Source organism: Miniopterus schreibersii (assembly GCF_964146895.1).
Source record: "Miniopterus schreibersii genome assembly, chromosome: 9".
Lineage (NCBI taxonomy): Eukaryota > Metazoa > Chordata > Mammalia > Chiroptera > Miniopteridae > Miniopterus > Miniopterus schreibersii.
Genome location: NC_138118.1, coordinates 13,988,186 through 14,013,992, shown reverse-complemented (window position 1 = coordinate 14,013,992; position 25,807 = coordinate 13,988,186). Strand labels below are relative to the sequence as shown.

The 25,807-nt window shown below is 52.2% G+C and overlaps 1 protein-coding gene across 1 annotated transcript in view; it reads right to left on the bottom strand.

Annotated features, from left to right (window-relative positions):
* The window catches only part of PLXNA4 (plexin A4), a 404,508-nt gene that overhangs the window by 50,644 nt on the left and 328,057 nt on the right, over positions 1 to 25,807 (bottom strand). Inside the window, exons 11-20 of the mRNA XM_081147021.1 lie at positions 20,145 to 20,241; positions 19,606 to 19,796; positions 17,058 to 17,209; positions 13,065 to 13,182; positions 7,104 to 7,240; positions 5,711 to 5,875; positions 2,804 to 2,897; positions 2,078 to 2,317; positions 1,271 to 1,417; positions 364 to 598 (exon numbers count right to left, since the gene is read on the bottom strand). Of these exons, the coding sequence (XP_081003147.1) occupies positions 364 to 598; positions 1,271 to 1,417; positions 2,078 to 2,317; positions 2,804 to 2,897; positions 5,711 to 5,875; positions 7,104 to 7,240; positions 13,065 to 13,182; positions 17,058 to 17,209; positions 19,606 to 19,796; positions 20,145 to 20,241 (1,576 nt within the window). The remainder of the gene's footprint in view (positions 1 to 363; positions 599 to 1,270; positions 1,418 to 2,077; positions 2,318 to 2,803; positions 2,898 to 5,710; positions 5,876 to 7,103; positions 7,241 to 13,064; positions 13,183 to 17,057; positions 17,210 to 19,605; positions 19,797 to 20,144; positions 20,242 to 25,807) is intronic.

Here is a 25,807-nt window from a genome sequence, read left to right as displayed (position 1 = left end):
CGCACCCCAAGGTCTCTCCGAGAGGGGAGCACAAAACCCACCGGGTCAGGATTCTGGGCTGGAAGTGGGACTTGAAATGATCCCAGTTTGACTTGGGGAAAGAGGGCAGGGGACACCTTGATGAAGAGGGACAGGAGGCTTTAGGCTTATCTGGCCTTGCCTGGGTGGGGTTGGCTAGGATATGAGATTGGTCTGGGCACAGGCTCATGGACCAGAGTTAAAGTTCTGCGGGTGGACACCCAGCCCCCAGCACTGCCCGCTGCTGCCCAGCCCACTGCACGCGCATGTGAGACACACATGCACACACACGCATATGCACACCCAGCCTCCAGCGTGGGGCCAGGCCACCTGGCCACTCCTTACCTTCCTTGCACTCCAGGGCCACACGGGACTCCAGGTTGTCCATTTGCATCTGCAGCCGCTTCAGCGTGAGGTCACTTTCTCGGGACTTGCGTTTGTAGGCGATGAGCACGGCCACGATGAAGATGATTAGGAGGCCACCGGCCACGGCGATGCTGACGATGGCGGGCAGGCTGAGCGGGCTGTCCGGGGCGATGTACACCATTCCCGGAGAGTACTCCATGCCACCGACGCGGGCCTGCGGGCAGAGTGGGGGAGATGGAGCTGGCCGTGGGGACAGGGCATCCTAGAGAACACCCCCGAGTCACCGATAAACTAGTGACCAGTGTCAGAAGAGGGAAATGGCTCCAGGCAGCAGAATTATCTTTGGTTGTCAAAGCAGGTGAGAGGGCATTTGGGGCTGAAGGAGGGGGTCCAGATGGCTCAGCATGGGCCACCCCTACGGCAGGAAAAATCACATTCTCTTATTCAGGAGGCAACACGGGCATCCTCACAGGGGAACAGCACTCAACTGGGATCTAAACAGTGTGACATGATGACATCAATGACTGGCTCTGCCATTCATCCCGTTGTAAGGACGGATGACTGTGGCATATTAGGGACCACCCCAGGCCAACAGTGGTCCTTTCCTGGAAGTGGCTCTTGCTCATAAGGAGCAGTGTAGACCATCATTTAATGCCGGTTTGCATTGCTCTCATTGTGGCACCAGCCAGTAGGGAAGGAATGACAGTGTATTAAAAAGAAGTTGGAAGTAAGACAGGGAGGGGAATAGGGGCGTGGGGCAGTTGGAGGAAAGTTGAAGCAGGCCAGGATCCCCTCCTGGGAGGCTCTGGTGGCCCTGGACAGAGCTGGACCGCTCACACCCCGGTGTCCCTATGCCCAGTCTATGACAGGGTCCCTGCAGCCTCACCATCACTTTGTGCCTGCCAATGAGGTTGGGCGACTCGCAGAGCAGCTGCACATCCGACACCGTCACGGTGCACGGCTTCTCTCCGACCAGCACGGTGTAGTTCAATTTCACGTTGCCCCCAGCTACGGGTGGGATCAGGTTCTTGCCCTGGATGGACAGGAGAGCCCAGTTCCCACCCTAGAGTCAGGGCCGCAGCTCCAGGCTGGCTGCCACGTCCTCCCACCCGGAGTTCCCAACCTGCTGGGGAGCTCGTGGAGAGACCACCTTCCCTAATAAGTCCACAAAAATCACGGTACATATGCTATCATCTCCCTTCCTCGGTGGGAAATCAATAATCAAGGCACTCTTTTCAGCTTATCCCAAATGCAGCCTCAGAATCCTCAACACAGAGCTGTCGTCAGTCACTACGGTGGATTCAAATCGCCATGGTAGTTAAAATTAAAATTTGCTGCAAAGAAACTCTATACTGTGGTTTTCAAAGGGATACACAGGAGGAAGCGGTATGAGCCTCTGACCTCCCAGGTCCTGGACTCAGGGGACAAACAAAGCTTGGGAGCCACAGCCAGGGTGGAGCCGGTTGCCCTGACCAGGTCTCCATGGCCTGTAAAAAGAGTGTGCCTCTCAATACCAACTCAGAGAGAGTGTTTTCATACTCTGGGCTATGCCCCAATCTCTGCTGGGGACTCCAGTCACGAAATTTGGCAGGAGCCTGAGGCTTCTGGCCTCTTTCTGTGACTTGGAAAGCCACCTCCCCCCATGCGTTGGCCTCCCTTTTTCCCCACCTCCCAGCCACCAGCCTCAGTCTACCTTTAGGATGATGGGTGTGCCAGGCTTGAGCTCCAGGATTCCTGAGGGACCAAAGGCCTCAAACACAGGGTTGGGATAGTAGGTGAAATTGGTCTTGTTGAGGATTAGCAGGGACTGGACGTTGTCCAGGATGAAGCCGAACTCCTCGGGCCTCTCGGTCAGGTCAGACTGGTGGTCGGGCCCCAGAGTAAGGGCCGGAGCCTGGCAGGTCATCTCAGTAGAGTTCAGAACCTCGCAGAGCTGGGGAGGAGCAGGCAGGGAAGACTTGCAGCGCATCTCTGCACACACACGGTCCCCCAAGCCCACAGGGTCACCAGCGATGCTGCCGTAGAGCATGGCATTGGCACGGGCCAGTTACGCATGAGTCAGCACCCCTTCGCAGCCAGGGCCACGCGGCCTGGGCGCTCAAGAACAAGCTTTGAGGTTGGTTCCTAGCTCTGCTTTGCCGTGGCGGGTGTGGCCATGGCTAGGGCATCTCTCAGCTAAGAAGTGGAACTGGGGGTCAGAAAGACAGAGGAAAATGGGTATAAAAGCCCCGGAAGTGACTGGCTCTCCATGCCTGCACCCCAAGTGTGAAAAAGCCCTCATTCTGCTCAGGGGTGTGACACAAAATGAGTCATCGGTGTCCAGGGTGAGCCTTCCTGAGTACTAGGGGAGCCCCACACTTTTCGGAGAAGTGACCTGCTGAGTGGAAGTCCCCATGCCCCCTGCCAGCCCTGGACTCACATTGATGTGTTCCTTCCCTCCATGCTTGGCACGGATCTGGGGGTTCTGGATGAGGTCCAGGTTTGTCCCCCACACGGCGATGGGTGTGTTTCCGCTGAGGGGGAAGAAAGAAGGAGGCATGTGAACCAGGGACAGGAAGAGCAATGGCACCCTCGACGACGATGCTTATAATCAATCAGGCTGCGCTCCCCACATTTAAGACAACGATAACCAGTGGGCATGACAGTGTTCATGGGGACAGCAATGACAAGCTGGCTGAATCATAATGAGGAGGAGCTCTCAGCGGCCAAGGCAAAGACAGTGATGACCAGATGTCCGTGGCCGTCCTGTGCTGAGCTCATTCAGATTGTGGACGTCCTGTGGAGGCCGGGTCGACAGCTCGGCCCTCTTGGCTCCCTGAGGCCTCCTGACTCCAGCCAGCTGCTTCTCTGCAGCCCTCTGGTGTCTTTTCCTCCAGCCCTCATCAGTCTTGGAAGATTTTTCACAATACCCTTGGCCTAATGGACCAGACCGTCCCCCACCAGACCCTCCAGGGTCTGAGCACAGCCTCCTTCCCCAGGGCAACCATACCACACATTTCCACGTTAGAGACTTTAGTCAGCTCAGACCTGGGAAAGGCAGAGGCCTGCACTCGGGAACCTCCTCTAGAAATGCAAATGTGAAATGCTCCCGGATAAAGGTCTCCTACACCTGGGGTGTGGGCCAGAGAATGAATGAGTGAGTGATCAGAAGGTTCATCTTGGTGAAGCTTTTCAAGGGCAACCTGAATGCCACTGTCCTCCTTCATGGTGGCTGAGCAGCTGATAGGGTGTGGGGACTACTTCCTTGGGGACAATTCATAGGAAAGGGAGCGTTCACCTTTTCCACAACCAAGGGAGTATCTTCAAGAAGAATCCTACTATCTACAGCAGTTGAGTGATTATAAGCTTGGTGGGTAAAGAATCCTGGCCACCCACATTCATTTCCACCTCTCTAGACACCTGCCCATCTTAACTCTCCCAGTTTTTCCTTCCCTTTCTCTCACTTCCACCTGTCCCCTCACATACACTCTCCCTCTCTCTCTCTCTCCCTCTCTCTCTCTCTCTCACACACACACATGCATGCATGCAGGAAGATTCCTATGAAACCAAGAGGCTCTCCTGCCTCTGGCAGTGCTCAAGAATGAGCTTCTAATATCCAGCCATCTCCTGATCTCAATTAATTCAAGACACATTTATCCAATGGCCCCATCACTGTTCCTCAGTAACCCAGGCTGCTGCAAGCATTGGAGCCACAAACTCTGGAATAGCTTTTTACAGGCTATTGCCCCTCTCCATGCCTTATAGCTTCATCTGCTTCACGATTAAGGCTAAAACTTACAAGGTTTGAGCCTTAGAGAGTAAAATGCCGAGGACAAACAAATCTCATATCAGGAAAGCTACCTTTCCTTGGGTGTAAGGCCGGTGGTGGCAAACTCTGTAAAGGGCCAGAAAAGAAATACTTCAGGCTTCCCAGGCTGCGTGCTCTGCCACACTTACTCAGCTCTGCTGTGGTGGTGAGAAAGCAGCTATAGACAAAACATACAGAACGGAGCATGGCTGTGTTCCGATAAAACTTTATTTACAAAAGCAGGCAGACAGCCAGATTTAACTCCTAGGTGGGAGTTGGCTGACTCCTGGTGTAAAAGATTGTTCTCTGGACTGGCCTAGTCCCTGACTCTTGCCTCAGCTTGTGGAGACAACATCTTCATTCCCTGCACTCTCCCTGTCCTCAAGCAGAGAGTGGGAAGGTTGAGGACCTAAGGGGAGGGAGGGAGAGGGAGCCGAGCCAGGCACTACACTGTGCATTTGCACCTCTCTTAATTCTCTCAGCCACCCTCTGAGGGAGTTGACTGATGGGAAACCCTGGACGCAGGGAGGTTAAGTAACCTTTAAGGCCACTTGGCTGGCAAGCAGTGGAGCTGGGCTGAGCTCATTCCTTCTGACCCAAGCCCCTGTTCCATTCCCCATGTGGCCCCTGATATAGCGGTTTCCCCATTATCACCAGGGCCTTGTGGTCAGGATGCCCTGAGCAGGGCCTGGAGAAGCAGACCCATGCTGCCGGCCTCAATTTCCATCCCTGAGGTGAGAACCTGGGCTCTGGGAGCCACCAAGCCAGGGCCAAAAGGGTCCCCAGGAATCCTGGAGTTTCCAAAGCCCCAGGTGAATCATTCAAGAGGTGGAGACCCTGGAAGACTATGCAATCGACTCGAGTCGGCTTGTGAACAGAGACGGCACTGGAGGGTCTTTCTGAAACAGCATCACACCTGGCTGCCGTGTCTAAGGAACCGGTTCTGTGTACTCCTGTTGAGCACTGGGAAGAGAGGAGGGATCAAGACCCAGCCCCTGTCCTTGGGGATTTTGCAGTAGAGGGAAGGACAAAGCAGTGGCAACTAGAGGTCATGGATGCCAAGACCAAGGATGCCAGGAGGCCACAGGAGCACAGAGGAAGGACGTCCTAACCAAACCCTGGAGGCCGGGATGTGCTTTCCTTCCAGAGAAGGCCAAGGAGAAGCTGGGGGTCTGATATCACTCCCTCCTATGTTCCTCAGCAGGATTTGAATTACTGTCCATATATGTGCCAGAAGTGAGGTTTAGGGGAGTAGGACAGAGATCTCCAGACAGTCACTGTGAGATAGGAACATGGCCTCCAGTGCACCACCAATCCTCAAATTAGAGGTGTGGGCTCTTGCTGGTCAGAGCTTGGCCTCCAGGGCTTGGTCCTGCTCAGTGGAAGGAAGGAGCCACAGTAGGCTAAGGCCTTCTGATTTAGGGGGTGTGTGCTGTAAACCAACCCCAGCTCATCAGTCCCCAAAGCAGAAGTTGGCCTCCAGAACTCTCCTTGGCTTTTGAGAGTCGAGGAAGGAAAGTGAGGTTGGGCAGCTCCTACCTGACGATGCTCCACTCTGGCTCAATCCGCACAATGGTGGGGTCCTCCAGGTACTGGAAGAACAGGTCCTTGTGGATACTGGCCCTGTCTACCTGCACCATCACCTTCCTCTTCTTTACCTCGTCTGAGGACGTGGTGTTGCACACGATGTAGGATGAAGAACGCCTGGAAGGAGAGGTGCAGCTGGGCTCCTGGGGGTCGAGGCAGGATCCCGGTCCTGGGCCAGGGCCCTCTCACCTCCACCCTGTTTGTCAGGCTCCCCAAAGGCAATGCGAGCACTGCCTCAGATATGAAACTCTGGGAACTACTGACAAAGACAGGTTCTTCTGAGACCTCTTTCTGACCAGGCCTCATCCTTGGGCACTGTCTTCAGCCTGCCGAGCCCCACTCTTAAGAATCTTGCTAAGTCGGTTTAGCAAGAATCACCCTACCCTTGATATCTGAGCACCCTTGATATCTGATCAAATTTCTCATCCCTCACCCTTGATATCTGATCACGTTGACCGGCCTTCAGCAAGAATCCTGTTAAGTTAGTTTAGCACGATCATCTACCCTTAATATTTCCTGTTAGTAATTTCCTATCCGCTGACCCCTTGCCCCGCTTGTTGGGTATAAATCCCTAGCTGTCTTTGCTGTATTTGGAGCTGAGTCCTATCTCTCTCCTCTGTTGTGATAGTTTGACACCTACTGCAACAGTCCTTAATAAATCGGCCTTGCCAGGTCAACAAATACCACAATACGCTTTTCTTTAACATTACTCAGACAAGGCCTGGCCTCGTCTTGACTTCAGATCCATCAGGGCCCTCAGCATAACTCCTTCCCAGGAAAATCTCTCTCTGCAGAACCTCTTTCCTGTTGAGGGCAGGCCCCTGCCACATCTCCCAGAGTCCTCCTCTTGCCTCCCTGGCCCCCAGGCTCCCGACTTATGACAGGCAGGCCCTCCTGGGGCTGGATGGTGGAACCAAGGGAGAGAGAGTCGGTTGCCTTTGGGGATTCAGTTGTACCTAGCAGGGGTGGCCGCCCCAACCAGCTCTCAGTAGTCCCTGCTGTCTCTGCAGCAGCTGGTGAGAAGCTAGCCCAAGGGAAAGGGCTCTAGATTCCAAACTGTGTCCTGTGGAACCCTAGGGTTCTGTACAGTAGGTGGTTTGGGGCAGCAAGGTGAAATGGGAGCAACAGCACAAGGGGCCCATCCAGGGGAGGGGTGCCTGGTAGGGCTCCAGACTGAGCCAAACACTCACGGCTAGGTGTCCCCAGAAAGCCCTGTCCCAAAGGGAGTGGCCACTTTCCAGGGAGGAGGGAGCACCTCCAAAGGTTAGCCTGAAGAAGACTGTGGCTTGGGCAGCCCTGCCTACTCTGGGCTGTGCACCCCAATGCTTACCCTGCGGTGACTTACCTGTGGAAGAGGCAGGGCTGCTTCTCAAACATCACCACCACGTTGCTGCCTGCATTCAGGTTAGTCCCTGTGATGGTCACCTGGGTGCCTCCGGACATGGGCCCCTGATTAGGCTTCAGGTCTGAGAGAGTCAGCGTCTGTGTAGGAGAGGATCTGGCCTGAGACACAGCCAGGATGGGCTGAGGAGGCTTCCATGCTGGCCTGAGGCATCACCCATGCCCGCTGCCACCTTCTGGAATCCTTTTGAATGGTGGCCTCCCAGAGACCTGGCACAGTTTTTTAAGGCTTGTGTGGATAAGCAATGTTCTGGCCCCTAGAGTTTACATCTCTATATTAGCAATAGTAATACTAATAATAGCTGCTATGCACTAGTTTTTTAAATGGCAGGCTTTATAGCTTCATGTATGTAAATAATTTAATATATTAAATATAGCCCTTGATGGTTTTGCTTAGTGGTTAGAGCGTCGGCCCTTGGACTGAAGGGTTTCAGATTAGTTTCTGGTCAAGGGCAAGTACCTTAGTTGTAGGTTTGATCTGGTCGGGGTGTGTGTGGGAGGCAACCAATCGATATGTCTCTCTCACATTGATGTTTCTCTCTCTGTCTCCCTTCCACTCTATGAAAAGCAGTGGAAAAAATATTCTCTGGTGAAGATTAAAAGAAAAAATATATATGTATATATAAAATATATATATAAAAATACACACACACACACACATATATATAAATAATTTACCCCTCCAATCAATCCTACAAGATGGCTATTATTACCCATCTTACAGGAGAGATTCAGCGATGTTAGGTACAGTTTCCAAGGTCACACAGCTGAAAAGTGGCACAACTTAGACCCATCTGATTCCAGAGCTCAGGTTCTCCACCTTCCTCCAGTCTCCAATCTCATTTGCTTTCAAAAGGTGATTTGCCCCTTCCACAGACCTCTCAGACTCTGTCCAAAGCACCCAGCGCCAGAGCAATGGGATGTGAGGGCCCCTGAGAAAGGAGGTAGGGGGATGCAATGACTGGTCAGCAGGTTGTATAGAGTTGAATTGGCAATGGGGGGGTGGTGGCTGAGGATCTGGAGTTGCAGTGTGCTCTTTCATTAGCATTTTAATGGAAAAAACTTTCTTCAGTCCCAGGTGAGAAGCCTGTATCTGCATTTAAATGAAGATTTCCTTCTCCCTCGCCCCCCATTCCCTGCTCCCTCAAAGAATTCTGCACTGAAAGTTGAACCCACTCAGCTCTGAGGAGAGGCCTGGAGAGGCCTGGATCGATAACACGGGAGAAGAGAGACCTACAGCCAGCAGCCTGGCATGTGCATGCCCAAGTAAAGGCTCAGGGTACACACACAGGGACACACCCTGACCGCTGTGCTCCCTTGATGTCCGACCCCCTACTGCAGATCCCCAGCGTCCCCGTGGCACCCACCGAGCTGAGGAACACTTCATTCTGCCTTTGCTACTGGTCAACCAGAGACCTGGACAGGGCAGGTGAGGTGCAGAAATAGCCTTCCTGACCAGCCGGGCATGGCTCAGTGGTTGAGCATCCACCTAGGATCCAGGCGATCGGGGTTCGATTCCTGGTCAGGGCACATGCCCGGGTTGCGGGCTCGATCCCCAGTGAGGGGTGTGCAGGAGGCAGCCGATCAATGACTCTCTCATTATTGATGTTTCTGTCTCTCTCTCTCCCTCTCTTTTCCTCTCCCTGAAATCAATAAAGGTATATTTAAAAAAGAAAAGAAAAGAAATAGCCTTCTTTTCTCTGCTCTGCCTAGATCACCCTGTTTTACTTGGGACAAGTCACTTACCCTCTCTTATCACAAAATCAGGGAGATGGGTCAAAAAGTGGTTATCTCAAAGGTGCCTGGAGGATTTTCTGGTTCTGTAACTTGGTGTCACCTATCACAAATGGTTTCTTTGCTCCTGCTGTCCCTAAAGGGAGAGCTTTCAGACCTGGGTCCCGCTGACCTCCCCAGAGAGGGAAGGGAAAGGGGTGACTGTGGGTGTGTGTGTGCTCTAGTGCATGCTCACTCAGGGACTGCAAGGCCAGGGGGGCAGGGAGGATCCTACAGATATAATAAAAAACAGGGAAGTTAAGATAGGTGGGAGACGAACAGAGAACAGGCTCCCTGGCAGCCTGTGGGTGGGGAACTTGGAAAGGTAGAAGTGAGTGACCCCAGCTGGCTTTGCAGGATTGTTGAAGGGGGCAGGGAGAGGATGGTAAGGGGACATGTTTTAAAGTTGTGAGAAGCTATTAATTATTTAAGACATGCTTCATAAATACTTCACAGTGAGCTTGCGTGGGAAACCCAGTCCTACCTTATTTGCCACCCCCTCACTTGGTCCCCTGGTCAAGAGAACGGAAATGCACTCTTTCCTGGGAAATCTCTAGAGACAGAACTTGTGACAAGGTGGACACGTGTCACCGAGTCTGGCCTGATTTGGGGAGGGAAACAGAGGGAGACCTGAACATGACCCCCAACTTCTGCCCTGGGAAGGGGCTCCCCAGTGGAATCGGGACTCCAGAGAAGCGAGGGGCTTCCTGTGGGACCCAGATTGCTCACCTGCAAACTGCCTGGAAAGCAGTGGGGCTCTGAGATGCTAGGGAGCGTGAGGAGGGCCATTCTCTCTTCCCAACTTCAGGGTGAGATTCATGGGGACCTCTGCCCCTCATTCCCACTCTGAACCCCTGGGAGCTCTGTGGGGAAGCCTCAATGACTGGGCCCTTAAATACAAATTGGGGTCTAGGGAGGAGAGTGGGGTCCCTACCACCATTCTTACTCCTTGAAAGTCTCCCCAAGGGAACATGCAGCACCAGGGCAGTTCTTCAGGGATGCCCCTCCAATAGAAAATGACACAGATACTTGAGTCCCAGGGACCCCTGGACCAATGCTTTTACCTTGGGGCAACAACTCTCTTCCTTCCTGCCCACCTCTCCTCCCCACCGCCCCTCCTCTACCCTTCCCTCTGTTCCCATCTTCTGGCGCATTTCCCTGGCCTTTCTGATCCCAGGAACAACCTCCCACTACTCAGGATCCACACAGAAAACTTTACTCTGCCTTGTACAGATCCTGCCTTTCCATCGGCTCCCTCCATGGAGCCTCACTTTCCAATATCCCCCATCCAACTGCCGCCTGCTCTAGGTAAAACAATCAATAGGCAAGACCGGCCATCCCTGAGAGCAGAAGGGGCTTTTAGGACCTACCATAGAGATGCTAGAAGAACTAGCCCAAGAGCAGATATCAGCAGGCATGTAGTAGCTACTAAATAAATACTACTCCTGGGCCAGTGGTCCTCAGCCCAGGCTGCAGTCAAGGGTCTTCTGGGGAGCTTTGTGCCACAGCTATAGGGTGTGACTGAATGGGGGGGGTCTTCAGAACTTTTGCTTAAAGCTCCTCACAAGACTCCAATGTTCAGGGAGGTTTAGAGCTTCCTAAGCACCCTGGGGACTGGCAAAGAAATCAACAACCTGGGCTTCATCTCCAAAGACGGGCTGGTCTGAGAAAGGGGCAGGGCCACCAGGAGGCAACACCAAGTGCCAGTGCAGGCGGGTGCCATGGGTCCCCAGTGAGCAGGGCTTACAAGGGTGGGAGGATGTGGCTTAGAGTAATGCAGGGAAGGAGACAGAGAAGGGAAGGAGCCAGGCCACACAGCCTGGAGCAATAGGGCCGGGTAGGCAGGGCAGCCAGACCGAGGAACTCAGAAGGCAGCCAGAGGCAGTGGGCGCCCTGGGCTCTTAATGAGGGGGCGGTTGGCATGCTGAAAATGGCATTCTGCGGTGGAGAATGGATTAGCATGGTTCAGACCAAGGCTAGGAGTTAAGGAGGCCGTTGTGGTGGCAAACAGAATGGGAAAATAAGACTTGAGGGCACTGTGAAGGAGAGGAATTAGAGGAAGCTGAGTCACAGTCCAGCATTGTGGGCTGTGTGACAGGTGACAGACAGGAATGGGCAAGTGAGGGTGCCACTCTGTTTGTGGGCACTGACAGCCTGGGAGGGCCACGGGAGGTGATGGCAGGACATTCAGGGACCAGTGGGCTTTGAGCTAGCCACAGAGGTGGGAGGCCTGGCTAGAGACACGGCAGGGACAGCGAAGGCCCCAAGGAAACAGCTGCTTAATGAGGCAGTGGCTGTTCCCAGTGCCATCGCTCTGTCACTGCCAAGGGACAACTGTCCAGGCAACTGAGGAAGTCCAGTGCTTGCTTTTGCCACGCAGCAGTGGCCTCCCTTTCACCACAGCTGCCAGGTCAGCGCAGAACCACACCACGCCCAGGGGTAGGATGCCAGGCCACGCCTCGGAAATACCTGCTGAGGGCTGCCTCTGTCTCCCTGTCTCAATCTCTCTCTCTCCCTGTCATTATCTCAACTCTGCTGGAATAACAGTTTATATTTATGTGTATTATAAAGATATATAAATATAATACGCAACATAGGTGTATATTTTCTATATAAACATATATACATTTATCACTCACTGTCCCAAGTTATAATGAGTTTAACTTAAAATTCCCTCAAATCCTTCCAGAAGGTGGGGGTACAAACGCTAAACAAATAAGTGGAACTACACCTCTATTAGATCCATTACATGTGTGTCTTTATGAGCTTCTGTGTGTGATTAGTGACAGCCAGCCGTTCCCAAGGGCAGCTGGTTTTAAAAGAGCAGAGTGGGAGGAGCCCAGAGAGCGGGGCCCAGGCCTGAAGGGGCCAAGGTCAGTCCCCGAGGTCAGTCCCTCAAGTTCACTTGTATCTGCTCATCCTAGCCTTCTCTCACCTTCTGGACTGTGGGTCTCCCGAGGGACGGGCTGTGTTGGGTCCGGTTCATCACTGGGACAGCCACAGGTCAGGGCCATCGACTTATTATTATAAAATTTAACAAATTAAGCAAGTATTTATCAAATAGATTCCTGGTGAGAGGTGGTGCAGGGTGATAAACTGTTGCCAGTTGAACAGAGAAAGAAGGGGAAGGAGGTAGATGAAGGAAGGAAAGAAGATGAACACTGGGCCCCCCAGGACCAATTTCAGGCCATTTAATGCTCAGATGTAAAATCCATCACTCAGGCAGGGGGCCAGCTTCCCAAAGCAGCTCAGCATCGTGAGGAAATTACAGCACCGCGGCTGGCATTAACCCGAGAGGTTAACCGGGTGGTAGAACAGGCTGGAAAATGAGGCTGCATGCTTGGCAGGGGACGTGCTCATGTCCCCAGCATCCCTGTCATCACGGAGCCCCTTGCCCAGGATGGCTGGGAGCTGGCCAGGCAGCCTCCGCAGGGCCAGGGAAGGCCCAGGCTGGAGGGCAGGGAGGGTGGGGTGAAGTCTGCAGGAGGGAGGCCCGGGGAAAGGTGTGCTGGGTGGGAGGGGTAATGGTGCGGGTAGAGGAGGGTGGAGTGGGGTGCGGGTGAGATGTGGGGTACTGAGGGGGTTCTGGAGGATGGTGGTGTGTGGGGAAAGGGGGAGGAATGAGGATGATGGGATGGAAGTGATGGGCGCCAGTGTGTGTGGTGGGGCACAGTAGCCCTGGGGGCCGTCGTAGACATCATAAAGGGGTTGATACTAGAAGTGATAAATCTCTTGTGTCATTTTCACAGCAATACCATAGGTAGATCTTGTTATTATCACCATGTTTTAGAAATGAAGGCAGTGAGGCACAGAAAGGTTAAGCAACTTGCCCACGTTCACTCAGTAAGCCGCAGAGCCAGCGCTCAAATCCCAGGAGTCCCGGTGCACGACCCACACTCTCACCTTCCGTGTCACACTGCTACTCGGAAGGGGACGCTAGGGCCCTAGGGGCCAAAGCAACGTATGCGAATCCAGGGCTTCCAGACTTCCCAGGCTGTGCTCTCAAGTGCTGCAAGGCAGGACTGCCCTGCCCTTGCCCTGGGTTTGCCTGCAGAGGTCTAGTGGGCCCAACAATCATGGTAGTGAGGCCTGTGGCCTCTGCTTGGCCAGACCGCTGGTGGCCAGGACTCACCATGAAGTAATAGAGCTGCGAGGACCGGGCCATGAACTCAGGCCGACACACGGCCACACAGATTTCCACGAAGCCGGCGTGCTGGCTGGGCTTGGCCTCCCCCATCTCACACACGATCCTGCAGGGAGGAGACGACAGACCCCATGGGTCACAGGAAGGTCACGGGACCCCCAGCAGTTACCCTGGGCCACATTCTCTGCAGTAGGATCTGGGGGGTGGGCAGGGGAGGAGAGAGGCAAAAGACACCCCAGATTCCTTCCTGCAGGGGCTCCTGCTTGGTCTCAGGAAACGAGGAAATGAGATCTTCAGGGGTGTCCATAGAGGCCCTCTGTAAAGTGGGGAGCCTAGGGGAGGGTCCCTGGGTCTGACCTGACACTTAGTTCCTCATTCATTAGTATACACTCAATTATGAATTACTGTGAATTTTAGCCAAATAGCTTAGCGAATAGAGCTGGCAGGGCTAGGGGGGTACAGTGACTGAGCCAAGGGCCCACGGCAGGTCAGACAGGGGCCTTGGAGTGGACCTAAGGTACCCAGGGCCTCCTGGAGCACTTGCTCCTGCACATGGCCTGCCTCACGAGGCCTTTCTGCCCAGCCCCAGCTGGTCTGCAGGGCGGGAGGCATGCATGTTGTGTGTGTGTGTGGGGGGGTTGTCATACATTTTTCCCATTTTATAAATTTTTATTGTTTTAATTACAAAATTTGTTCACACCCATTGAGAATGAAATGGTAAAGAAGAAGTGTGACAATAAAAAAAGTAAGTGTCCTGTTTTTCACTCCCAACCCCTCTTACAAGTTTGATATATATACTCTCTCAGGCCTTTTACTAGACCTGTGCAAATATATATATTATATATATAATTTCCATCTTACCAATGGGGAAACTGAGGCACAGAAAAGTTAGGCAACTTGCCCAAATATATATACTTGCACAATACATACACATATACACACATGTATGTATGTTTATGTTTGATATATGCACACACACAAACATAATATATATAATATATATATAACACATACATGTTATATATACACACACACAGCTATATGCAAACATACATATATAAGAAACATATACATGATTTAAAAAAAGTAAAAGTGAGACCTAACTACCCATTGTTCTAACCCCTGTCTTTTGACTCAACAATACAGCGAGGACTTTCGTTCCTGTCACTGTTTGCACAACTCTGCTTTCTTGACGCTTCACAGTATTTCACACGATGACTGTACCACCATTTATTTCCCTGGTTACCAGTGAGGGTGCACATATTTTCAGGTATGTGTGCGTTTTCATCTTACATAGCCTTTCCTTTGACTTGTCTGAAGCCTTCTCTTTATTTTGAGAATGGACTGCCTTTTGGAGGAGCCGCTGACCCGGGAGTGCTCCCTGTTGTCTGTAATTACTGCATTGTTTTCTCCCCACCGGTCACTCGTGCTTTGGTTTGTTTTTAACGCCCTTTGCCACCCTAAAGTCTAAAAGTAGTTGTGGTTCAGTGGCTTGTTCTTTTACTCCTTAGTTCTGTGTTTCTCTTAGAAAAACTTCTGGTGAGAGTCCAGCAAAAATATATGTCCTTCTGTCCACACGACATAATTAGTACATGTTCAGTGTAAAAAAATAGAAGTACATACATACTCCCCCACCCCCAATTGCCTGGCCCAGAAATAGTCACTGTCTACATTCCTGTGTACATGTTTCCATCTGACTTTTCTTTCATATAATTAATTAGAAATTCTTCATTCCGCTTGGTAACCTGTGTCCTCACCTAATATACCTCGAGTGTACTCCTAGTCATGGTTCTCCCACAATATCAGATTAAATGGCTGTAGGTTACTGTTCTATGCGTATAAAAGAATTTATTGAGTTGATCAATTCCCTATTTTCAAACATATGCATTGCCTCTAAATTTTTACTGCTATAAATAAGGCTAAAATAAGCATTCATGCAAATAAATATTTGTGCAATGTGGTTATTAAGGGAAAGATTCAGAGTATTATGGCCAGGCTAAACACTTGCGACTCCCATTTCCAAATTGCCTTCCAGAAAGTTCATCCCAGTTCAGCCTCCCGACAGGAATGTTTGACTGTGCCTTCTTCATGTGTCTCATCTGCACTGGGCACAGGTATTCAAACATTGACCCTGTCATTTTAATTTGCATTTAATTGCTTACTACTGATGTTCAACATTTTTATATGACTTTTGGGTGCTCTTTGCTCATTTTGTGATATTTGTCTTTTACTTATAAAACCTCTTTCTGTGTTAAGAAAAAGTATCTCTCCCAGCCAGCGTGGCTCAGCGGTTGAGCATTGACCTATAATCCGGGAGATATCGGTTTGATTCCCGATCAGGGCACATGCCCGGGTTGCAGGCTTGATCCCCAGTGGGGGGGCGTGCAGGAGGCAGCCGATCAATGACTCATCATTAATGTTTCTGTCTCTCTCTCTCCCTTCCTCTCTCTGAAATCAATACAAAAATGAAAAGAAAAAGCATGTCTTAACTGTAATAGGGTATAACCATACATACAGTTTATCATTCATATTTTTATTTGCTTACAATGATTTTTGATGCACAAGTTTTATTACTCAAATCCTCTAATCTTTCCCTTTATAATTTTCTTTTCTTTTTTTTTTTTTTGCAGTTACACTTAGAACACCTTTCTTTTCCTGAAATTAGATAAATTCTCACCTGGATTTTCTTGTAATCCTTTCACAGTTTCATTTTTTACACTTAACTTTTTAATCTGCCTGGAATTTATTTTGGATTATAAAGTGAAGTGAGGATCTGATATTGCATTTCTTTCAGGGAGTTAACCAGCACCACTTACTGAATGATCTTTCCTTGCTGATATGTCACTTCTATTACATATTACAGTTATACATCAGGATTCTTTTTCTGGGTGTTTATCTGATTCCACTGATCTAACTAGTACCACAGTGCTTCAATCATGTGGTTTTATAATATTTTTAATGTCAGGGCCCAAGTAGGGCATTTCAGAATTCTCCAAATCACAATATAGCAGCAGCCTGAGTTGGTTTTGTCTTAGGAAAGACTCAGAAAGTTGAAGGAGACACAGAATGATATTTGGATAAATAAACAATGATGGACCAGGGAGGTGAGTCCTACCCACACTGGAACCTTCAATGATCTGATCTACTCTGAGCACCTTAGGAAGACCAGGGGAACTCAGGAGGAACTGAGGATCGCAGCACTGATGGTTCCAGAATCACTAAATCTGGGCAAGATCCGGTAAGTAGAACCGTGAAGGGCACTGACCTACCTCAGGGAGGCCTTGCAAAGAGTCAGTGACTTATGCGCACAGCACAGGTGGCAAGGTTTCACTCCAGAGGGGCAGCTAAGTTGGCACAGAATATAGATTCTGTCGTGCTGGTAAAGATTTCAGGGTTGTGTCTGCTGGGCTGGAAAATTGTGTTTACTTATTTACAAGGCAATATGGGACTCACAAACTTCCTCCACCAGGTAGGTTAGAGGTCAAGGTCACTTGTGGAATGACCCTCTCAGTGGACCAGCAGATTTTGCAAAGAGAAGAACCATCCAAAGTACCCACAGGCCTGCAAGGGAGTGTGGAGTTTCTTTTCAGTCTCCATCCAGGGTAGCACAGGATCTGTGTCTATGGTAATTGGGGGAGGACATGCATGGGAGTCAGGGACAGCAGAGGGAGCTGGGGTAAGTGATTGAACTCACAGGTCTCTTGCAGATTTTAACTTTACTTTGTCTCACTCCTACTCACCCCCATAGCCCAAGGAGGTAACAATCACTTTCTCTTCTCTCCCAGCCTTTCCCACTTTCTACACTTCCCCCAACAGAGCAGCTGGCTGGTTCAGCACTGAGAGTTGTGGGAGTCCCACCCGACACCCTAGGATGTTCAGGACATTCTCCTTTTACCCGGCATAAGCTTTAGGACCGTTTGTTGCTGGTTTATCTTCTCTCCCCTCCTGTACCTCGCTGAGTCTCGGGTCACTGGCACTTACTGTTCCGCAGGGATGTAGCCGTCCACCAGAGGGCTGCACTCCACGCCAGCCACCTTGACATAGGAGGCGATGTCTCGGAACTCCAGGCCCAGGTTCTCTCCTCTGATGGTGACCTTGGTGCCCCCTTCCCGGGGGCCTGTCACTGGAATTATCTGGAGGGAGGAAGCATGGTGATTTGGCAGGCACCAGGAGGGAGCCATCAATCACCCACTTGCTGATGGGACAAGGAAAGGCTGCTGGCGCTTCCCATCTCTGCCCAATTCCCCGAGTTGTGTCCAAGTCCACCAGGGCACCCAGTCTGGCACTGCCAGCGAGCAGGAGCTCCGGCAGAGCAGTTCAAGTCTTGGGAGCAGTGTTCCTAAGCGACGCTCAACGATCCTCCTTCATTTTCCTATTTCAGACGAGAGGGACTGCAACAAGATCCTCAATGGCACTGGGTAATTCATAGGAAATGGGGGTGAAAGCCTTTTGGCATTTGCTTGTGTTGGTTCCACTCTCAAGCTAAGTGAGTAACCCTCCTGTGACTCACAGCCCTCCACACTGTGGGAACCCATCCATTTTTCAAGATCCTTCTCAAATGTCACTTTCTATAACCAGATACTCTCTCTCCTCATCATTTTCTTGTGCCCCTCCCTCCTCCCAAATGAAATTTTAAGGCACCTCCTGTGCGCTCCTCTCATGGTAACATCTGTGCCTGATTCCCATCCTTCCACCTTCCCCACCCACTTTCTCTTCAGATCCGGAGTCTCTGAGCAGGGACAGTGTCTCACTTCTGTGGACTTTGCAGTGAGAGCACCATCTTTGGAGATGCTCTCCAAGCATCTACCTGGAGTTAGCGGAGCCACTTGTCACAACGCTTCTCCCTTCCCTGTGTGACTTGGTTTCTAAGGGCGATTTGTTTAATTAGACTTCATCCTCATGCCCTGGCCAGAATGGCTGGCTTTCCCTCCAAAGATGTCACCTTTGGTGTTAAAAACCACGACTGGAATGTTAAGATCCAACAAACGAAGGCCTCCAGCTCCCACAGTCTAATTGTGGCATCCCACAGTAGTGACCTTAGTGGCAGAAGGCATTTGTGCCAGCTTTTCTTGGCATTTGATGGACAGAGCAAGGCACATTTCCCATTTTTGGGGCCCCTGAACATCAGCTGCTGGATCTTGGCCAATGTCAAGCGGATAACAATGGAAGGAGCCCAGATAGGCCACTTAATAGGTCCTACTCACCCCACTCTCCAAGGATCAGACTGGGGGTTCCATCTGGGGAGCAGAGAAAGATGGGAAAGAACTAGACTGGGGTGCCCCCAAGCTGCAGCTTTGCCAGGGGAAAGATGTTCACCTATAAAAATCAAGATACTCCCTGCTTCTTACACACATGCATGTCTATGAGTGTGCACGAGTGGTTTGCACACGTGTGTTCTCATTGCAAAGGAAACCAAGTTCTCTGGAGACAGAGACCCATCTCTGTGTGAGGGAGGTGGGCAGGTACAGGGAGGGTGGAAGGGGGAGTCCATGCTCTTCCCAAATGCCTGCCCAGCCAGTCCCCAAAGTGCTGCTGGCCCCTGGCAGCAGCAGCTGCGTGATCTTCCAGCCCTGGCTTGTCATCCTGAAAAGGGAGTTTTATCTCTGACCAGCCCTTGGATCCCTGGGTTCCTGGAGGGCCGATGCCAGTATGGAGCCAGTAAATAGCCTCCGTCTCAGGGAGGTTTGTTTAATTTGCCATCTCCGCCCTGCAGTTTTCTTGGTCTCGGGCCAAGAAGAAAGCCAGACATGCTGTTAGCAGTCACACGTTCTGGGGGGCTCTTGTTAAGGGCTCTGGGTTGGGGGAGGGGAGAGGAGGGGTGGCTGGAAAGGAGGGAGAGTGAAGCCCAGCCCAGGTGTGGGACCAGGGGCAGGGGCTGGAGGAGTGACCTCTAGGGGGCTTTCTGCTGGGAGTGTGGAGCGGGGAGGTGAAGACACAGGGCAACCTACTGAACCCGGGGCCGCGACTCCCTCGGCTTAGATGTGCACAGAGATGATGTTAATAATGATGAACAGGAGGAGAAAGCTGGGAAGATCCCCGTAGGCTGGGCATGGATTCGCTCATACAATCCTTATAAACCCCTGTGAGACAGACAACTGGACCCATTGCACAGGTGAGCAAGCTGAGGCACAGAGATAGTGATGAATTAGCCCTGAGCTACCCAGCAATTAGCCACAGAGCCAGGACTTACAGCCTGTAATGGGTTCACTGCTTGGTGAGCCTGCTGCTGATGGAGCGTCACAGCTTTGTCACCAAGAAAGACTCTTAGGGACAAAGGAAGGGTGTTGAGGACTTGGAGTCCTTTCTGACACAGCTTATGTGGAAACTCCAATAGGACAGTTGAGCCCCTCTCTGCTTTCACCTTCCCTCTATAAGGAAAGGGCATCTGAATCAAGCCCATGGCTTCTGGGGAAGCTGTGCAGGAAAACTAGGTGCCTTCAGCCAGCCGGGAGCACTGGGTGACCCGCACCACGGCCAGGCAGGGCTCGCAGGGCCCCAGTCCATGCGGGGCCGCTGGACTGTGGCTTACCTCCGTGATGCGGGGATTCGTGCACTTGCTGTTTGGGCCCGCCAGCTCCAGCCACGGGCTCTCATGGACAGGGCAGTGCTGCCGCAGGGTACACTGGCCCTGGACCTGGCACCAGCCGCACTCGAAGTCTGGATCCGCCTTGAGACACAGGCCGCAGCTCTCGCGCATGGCTCCACACTTGTAGAGGTGAACTGCGGGCAAAGGGCAAGAGTGGGGTGGGGGTGGGGGACTGGAGGGGCCGGGGAAGTGTGGACAAAGAGTGCAGTCCCTCCCCTTGGTGATGGAACTGGACTGAGAAGACCAGTGTCCCTCCAGCCAACCCTGCTCTCTCCACTCCTCTCCCAGGGGCCACCTGCCCACCCCGAGCCCATGCCCAACAAGCCACAGGGCAGTGGGGATGGTGGAGAGGCTGTGGAGGGTGGGCTCAGGCCAGAGGGAGAGGGCCAACCACTAGGGTGAGAGGCAAATGACACCTGCCCATGGGTGCAGAGTAGCAGAGCAGCTCTCCCCTCACCCCCACCCAGGGCCACCTTCCACACCTTTGTTCTGAGCTGGGTTGTCGATGTTGAAGTGCCCGTTCCACACCACCGTCAGCTCCACGGGCAGGTTGTTGATCTCCATTCCCTCATAGGAGTACTGCAACCGGGGGTGGGGGAAGCAGAAAGCTGGGTCACAGAGTTCTAGAAGGGCTGGATGTTCAGCCTGGGTCCTCAAGAGCCGTAGGCTAGAGACTGGCCATGACTGTGCGTGTGTGTGTGTGTGGGGGGGGCACATATGTACATGCATGCACATCTATGGGTGGGGAAGCATTTATCAGGGGGCAAGGCGTAGGGTTTAGGAAGCTAGGGCAGGGGAAGGCCAGGGAGGCCCAGGCATGCTGGGGGGATACCCATTTGGAATGGAATGCAGATCCATGGAGCAGCTTTGAGTGAGCTATTCATCACCTTCCATGGAGGCCTCTTCCCATTAGCTGGGCCCAGAGAGTTTAACTGAGCCCCAGCCTTGGGACTGTGGTGCTAAGAGGGGGGGAGGGAGTGTAGGGAGAGGTGCTGCTGGGGATGCAGGACGGAAGGGCAGTGCCCAAGTGCCCAAGTGCCCAGCCCCAGTCTGCCTTCTGATAGCAGACACTTCTCAATCCCCAGAGGAGGGAGGCGGCAGAACTCAGAGCCTGCCCTGGGCAGCATTTCTACCCCACCTGGTGGTTTCCTCATTGTCACAGCAGACTGCCACCACAGGGGGTGGGATGGAGGAATGGAACTCAGACAGGCTTCCTGTGCAGGAGGGGCTGAACCTGGCAATTTGTGGGAAGGGTCTGGTCCGGGGGGGCTTGGTTTAAAGTGGTAATTGCAGAGCCAACAGGCTCTTTTAACTTAGCGTTAAAGTTTGGAGGGGCTGGGCAGTGAGGGTGTGAATGGTTATTATGACAGGCAGCTGACGCTCCTTCACGGAGCTAGTGACAGAACCTTCACCGGGGTAGCAAGCTACAAAACCTCAGGGAGGGCCTGTCACCCATGCTTCTGCTTCTGCAGCCCATTTGTAAAGGCTTCTAAGGAAGTTATGATCCTAATCTGAGAAATCACCCCAAATTCTTGAGTTCCAGAATGTACCCCAATGTGAACATGCCACACTGTCTTCACACAGCAACATGCATAAGATGTGATCCAGTCTTCTCTAGGGTCTACCCTACCGCTCCAAACCTTTTCACTAACTCCCTGGCAAGCATGCCTAGGCCAGGAGCCACATTCATAGCATCTCCCTGTGACCGATGATACCTGGGCCAGGGCCAAGGCCTGGGCTCAGGACACAGGGCAAAGCAACGCTCCCTAGCCCCGCAGAAGCAACAGTGGGGGATATTCTGATCAGCGCATAACTCAGCTGCTGACTCATAAGCTCTTTGCTACACAGCTCAGTCATCAACTCCCCAGACACTGTGTGCTTTGTGTCTGGGTCCCGGGTTCTCTCACAAAGTCTCTTCTACTCTGGACTGGTGGTTCTCTTGGACCACCTTCATCAGAATCATCTAGGGGGCCTACGGAATGCAGATCCCAAGGCCCCACCCAGACCTCCTGAATTGGAGTCTTAGGAAATGGGGAGCATTTTGAACAAGCAACTCTAATGCTTCTGGTGCTGGAGAGAGATGTGCAGGGGAGACAGAAAGAGGCAGGGAGAGAGAGAGAGAGAAACACTTCCAGACTTCTCTTCCCACTTCTGCCTCTAGTCAAGGTCCACGTCCCATCCTTCCCATCTCCCTCCTCCATGGCCCCATTGTGGGGAGCGTGGTGAGGGTGGCCCTAGGCTGCCAGCTAGAGGACTCTGGCACTGCCTGGCCCTGCCCAAGCCCTAAAGAGGAAGCAGCAGGTCATGGCCAGGGGCATGTTGACCAAGGATGGATAGAACCTCCAGGCCCCTCTCAGGAAGGACCTGAAATCCCCCAGAGAACAAGGCAGGAAGTTCTGCATGTGTGTGCATGCGTGTGTTTACAAATGTGTCCACACTTGAGCTGACTTGAGAAGAGATCAGTGCACAGCGCTGTATGGTTTGTGTGTTCATATATGTGTGCATGCACACACACACATTGCCGGGACGCGGCTCTGCGGTGACCAGCTGTGTGAATGTGGGCAGGGAATCTACGTCCCAGTGTCCCCATTGGTACAGTGGGACTGCAAACAGTGCCTCCCTCACAGCACTGCTGTGAGCGTTCGAGACAACCATCCTGCGCTCTGAGCACTGGGCCTGTCTAGTAGAGTAAACATTCAAATATCACTGCGTGCTTTAATCTATGTGGACACACGTAGGGATGCTTTGCAAAATATATTTGTGTTCCCTGTGTTTATGTTTATGTGGAATAATAATAGCAGCCATTTATTGAATGTTTATGTGCCAGACCCTCGGTTCATACGGGGGTCTATGCATGTGAGAACGCTTGTGTGTTCAGATGTGGATGTGTGTGTGCACACGTTTTCTTTTTGAAAAAAGCTAAAAATAAAAAGGACTTTAAGGATCAAATATCCTGGGTGTTACTTTCTCTTTCTCTCCCCCATTCCTGGGATCTTGATTATGAAATATTATAGAAATCATTCAATTCCCACCACCCCCTCGCTCTCTAGGGAAGCCACTCTCCTTCCTGGACACCCTCTCCCCCATGACCTGCACCCCACAGGGAGAGTGAGGCAGGCAGACAACTGGGGAGCTGGGCCCACTGGCTCCCATCCCCTAGGGCTCCCCACCTCTGTGCCACTTAGCATTTATATAGCTCTCTGTAATCAGTAGGCAGTTAATCTGCACAAAGCCCGGAGCTGAGGGAAGAGTGTTCCAGGCTCTCAGGGGCCAGGAGGTTAAGTGTCTCAATCAAGCCTGGCACACCATGGCTTGGCTAGTGGATGACCTTGATCATGACCTTGGGAGAGTGTGAACCTCAGTTTCTCCTCCTTCTGAAGCAAAGAGAAAACCTCTAATTTGGACATGCTTTCCTCCAACAATTCCTTGTCCTGGGTTCTGAGATATTTTGCTGGAAAACAAAACATCTGAACAATGTAAGAAGCCTATGCATCCATCTCCAGGACCCCAGAGGGCTCAGCAGACGTGTTCTCTCTATGCCTCCGGAAGGCAGTGAGGGGAACAACATACCTCCCTGTCGGTCTCACCAGCCCTGTTTTGCATGTGGTAAATTGGGGCATGGAGAGAAAATGTGAGGTCACTGTGGTCTGTAGAAGCTGGACTGGAGCCCGGGGCCTCGGTCAGCACTGAAGCCAGCCAACTGCCCCTTGTGGCCCACTTACTGTGTGATTGTTAGTGACTGAGAGGCAGGTACTAAGCATTATTATTAAAGGCACTTGACATTTCTCTGGAACCTTGGTCTAAAGGAGGCCAAGAATCCCCACAGTGTTATTCCTCCAACTGCTGCCTGCGAGCTGCCCTGTTTTCCTCCCACAGGACCCCTGAGGGCTGCAGTGATTGGCCCAGGGCCTGGCCCCAAATAGTGGGCTAGAAGCGACCTGCCTGCCCACCCAGCCCAGCGTCATGCCCATGCCAAGGTTTCCTGTGTTTCTTTTCCTTTTCTCCTCTCCTCTGCCACCTACCTCTCTGCCATCACAAACCCAGGGGTTCTCTGTTAGATCCTTTCCCCTCCTGCCCATCCAGGAAGCTCACTTAGACAATGAAATAACAGTAATCTCTCCACAATCCTTTCTGATGCAGATCGGACCCTGCTCCCTGGGTTACACCAAGGCTGGGTATAAAGCGCTTGGTTGCTAATTTTTGCTCGAACTTTGATTAGGGGGAGTATTAGGAGCCCAGCACTGTCTTTCTTTATCCCATTGGTACTGGCCATGGGGCCAGCACCAGGTCCCCCAGAGGAGACCCAGCCCTCATCTTTCAGGGCTGCTGAGATTCCTTTTGTGCCCTTGTTCCCAGGAGGCTCTGATTTGCCCCAACACTCAGGGAGTTAGTTCCCTGTGACCCTTAGAGGGCTCATTCACTGAGTTGCTCCTTGGCTCAGGAAATGCTGAGGTTATCTGAACATAACTGGCTCCCAATGCTTGGCAGCGCAAGAAAGGCAGCGAGTCCCGATGAGCCCCTGGGAAGCTCACTCTAGTCCCCCAGGTTCTGACCCAGGGCTTATGGGATCAACTCAGGCTGTCATCTGCGTGACACTGGTCTATTTAACTGAGTTAGCAGGTCCCAATCTTGTGACGTCTGGAGAACTGAAGACTCATCACCAGAGGCCATAGACTGTCCTCCCTCCTGACATTTCTGGGGCCTGGATCCCTGGGGCAGCTTCCTGAGGACACGAGACAGTTTTCTCCATGGTCTGAAATCCCCAGTTGCCTTCTACTGAGTCAAATGTGGGACTCAGGTTCTCTTCCCACTGGGACTTGCTTATTTGGAGGAAAACTACTTGAGCCAAACCCTTGGTGATGGTCCACTTGGCCTCAGGATTTAGGAGGAAACAGAAGGTGTTTAATACCCCTTTGCTTGCAGGTTTAATCTGGTGTGCTGCAGAAATCTGAAAAACAGGCTCGCCGCCAGGGGAGCTGTGGGGACATGTCTGGGGTTTCTCAGGTTGAAAGGTCAGCCGTCAGTTCAGTCCCTGTAACTCTGAGGCACCTTGGGCAAGCACGTGGGCCTCTCTGAGCATCACTGGCCCCTAAACTGCATCCTGTAGGAAGGGTGGAGGGCCCCCCGAAATGCTTTCTTCCACATTGCTCCCCTAATACACTCACTGCATGTAATAACCCAGAAGCAACAAGGAGGATGAATGGCAGGTCATGTGACACAAGAGGAGACCCCAAATCCAGGCCCGGCCTTGCCACTCACTAGCTGTGTGACCATCCGCAGGTCACTTACCCCCCAGGCAGGGACGGGTACTCAGAGTCACATGTAGCTGCAGCCCCTTCCAAGGTCTGCCTGTGTGTCTACTTTTATATGTATTATATTTGATTCTTAAAGAGGGTCCCTCAAATTGTATAACTCTCAGCCCCACAAACCTACATCTGCCCCTGCTTCTAGGCCTCCAGTTTCTCTTTTGTAAGGTGAAGAACAGTGAAAATGTTACAAGTCTCCAAGCGTAATGCTTGTCTCTGAGCATCTGGATGCAAAGAAGTAGGGAGAGCAAGCAGAGCAGGGACTGGGAAGGCCCCCCGCCTGGGGGGAGGAGGTGATGGCAGGAGGTGATACATTGAGAGGGTGCACTGTGTGGTGCCTAGGAATCAGGTGACTGCAGAGCAAGGACCTAATGTGGATTTTCTCAGCGGGCAAGGTGTGTGCTGATCTGAGCAGCACACTCTTCCCAGCAGCCTTGGGGGTGCATGTCTATCCCAGGAGCCCCCTGTGCTGGGAAACAGCCACTGTGCAGGTGTGAAGGCAGAGGGGCCTTTGTGGGCTCACACGAGGCACTGGATACAGCTCTGGCAGAAAGGCTGGGCCCAGGGCCTCCAGAGCTTCTGCAAGGAGGGTGGCCATGCCAGCCTCTGCCCAAGAAGAGCTCTCATCAGCCTGTGGCTGGTCCAAAAGCCTCTCTCCCTATAGCCTGTCTTGGGCAGAGGACCCTCCTGGCCACAACAGGGCCACAACCCTGGTAGGCTTTTGGTGACCTCAGAGCCCAGCCCTCTGCTGGGCAGGGCGAGCAGGGTGGGGAGAAGCTGAGCGGTGTTGCTGTGTTTGGGGAACTCCTCCAGACCTGAACTGATCTGGCTCTGGGAAA